The following is a 1,813-nucleotide window of genomic DNA, read 5'->3' on the forward strand; positions in this document are numbered from 1 at the left end:
GGCTGCCCAGGAACTGCCAGATGCTGCTTTTCTCTGCCACTTTTGAAGACTCGGTGTGGAAATTTGCCCAGAAAGTGGTCCCAGACCCAAACATCATCAAACTGAAGCGGGAGGAGGAGACACTGGACACCATCAAGCAGTACTACGTTCTGTGCAGTAACAGAGACGAGAAGTTCCAGGCCCTGTGTAACCTCTACGGGGCCATCACCATCGCTCAGGCCATGATCTTCTGCCATGTGAGTAGCAGCAGCAGCAGCAGCAGCAGGCCCCACTGCGGGGGAGTTCCATGGGAAGGTGTCCGGACCCTCCCTCTCAGCCAGCTCCACCTTCGTGCTGAGCAGGACCAGCTTCTCCTGTGGGGCCAGGAAGGAAATGGTTTGTGAAGATGTAAGAGGCCATTTTTAGTGTCCTGAGGTATACATAGCCTAAGCATAGAGCACCTTGAATTTTTTTTAAAATATATTTTATTGATTTTTTACAGAGAGGAAGGGAGAGAAATAGAGAGTTAGAAACATCGATGAGAGAGAGACATCGATCAGCTGCCTCCTGCACATCTCCTACTGGGGATGTGCCCACAACCCAGGTACATGCCCTTGACCGGAAGCGAACCTGGAACCTTTCAGTCCGCAGGCCGACGCTCTATCCACTGAGCCAAACCGTTTCGGCGAGCACCTTGAATTTTATATTATTTGTATGTGATGTATTATTAGAAAACCCAAGAGAATCAACTGATAAGAAATTAAAATGATTGGTTACAAAATTAATATAAAATAACTAGTTTTCTAGTTTCAAGTGCAAAAACGTAGAAAATTGAGGGATAAATGTCATTTATAATAGCAAAAAAAAAAAATTTTTTCACCAGTAAATAAGATATCTGAAGAAAATTTCAAAATGCTATTTAAAGGATATAAAAATGAGATAACTCTTACTCTGTTGTTGGAAGACTTATAATTTAGAGTGGCATCCCTCTCCCAACCTCAAATTGAAACTTTCACACCTAGAGACAACAAAAAAATAAAACAAATAACATGTCCTTCACCCATTGTCAACATTTAGCCACATTTGCTTTATTATTCATATCCATGTGCAGGAAATACCTGTACTTTTTCTTTTTGCTGAGTCATTTTATTTTAATTTATTTAATTAAAAAAAATTTTTGTTTTGTTACTCCTCACCTGAGGATATTTTTTCCATTAACTTTTTAGAGAGAGTGGAAGGGAGGAAGAGAGGGGGAGAGAGAGAGAAAAATATTGATTGGAGACAGATATCAATTGGTTGTATCCCCCTACCAGGGCCAGGATTGAACCTGCAATACCAGGTACAGTGCCCTTGACAGGGAATCAAGCCTGTGACGCTTTGCTCTAACCATTGGGAACACTGGCCAGGGCTTACTGAGTCATTGTTAAGGTAGTTGTAGACATCATGACAAATTCACAGCTAAATATTTCCCAAGAATGACCATAATACCATTACCACACCTTGAACAATGATACAGTGATAGTGATATTACCCCCTAAACAGTTCATCCGTATCCCATTTTCCTCACCTGTTACCACAAAGGTTCTTTATTGCTTTTGGTTGCTGTTGCTAAACCAAAGAGCCATTCAGAGATTGTTGCATTTAGTTGTCATGTCTCTTGAGACTCACTTAATCCCAACAGTTTCCCCACCTTTCATGACATGTATATCTTAAAGAGTCCAGGCTAGCCGAGACCGGCTTGGCTCAGTGGATAGAGCTTCGGCCTGCGGACTGAAGGGTCCCGGGTTCGATTCCGGTCAAGGGCATGTACCTTGGTTGCAGGCACATCCCCAGT

General features: G+C 42.6%; 1 protein-coding gene across 1 annotated transcript in view; it reads left to right on the forward strand.

The window, feature by feature from the left end:
- Nucleotides 1–1,813, forward strand: part of LOC102771200 (ATP-dependent RNA helicase DDX19A) — a 15,083-nt gene that overhangs the window by 10,901 nt on the left and 2,369 nt on the right. The window contains exon 9 of the mRNA XM_006755826.2: nucleotides 9–236. Within this exon, the coding sequence (XP_006755889.1) occupies nucleotides 9–236 (228 nt within the window). The remainder of the gene's footprint in view (nucleotides 1–8; nucleotides 237–1,813) is intronic.

The sequence above is a fragment of the Myotis davidii genome, unplaced genomic scaffold (assembly GCF_000327345.1).
Source record: "Myotis davidii unplaced genomic scaffold, ASM32734v1 scaffold453, whole genome shotgun sequence".
Lineage (NCBI taxonomy): Eukaryota > Metazoa > Chordata > Mammalia > Chiroptera > Vespertilionidae > Myotis > Myotis davidii.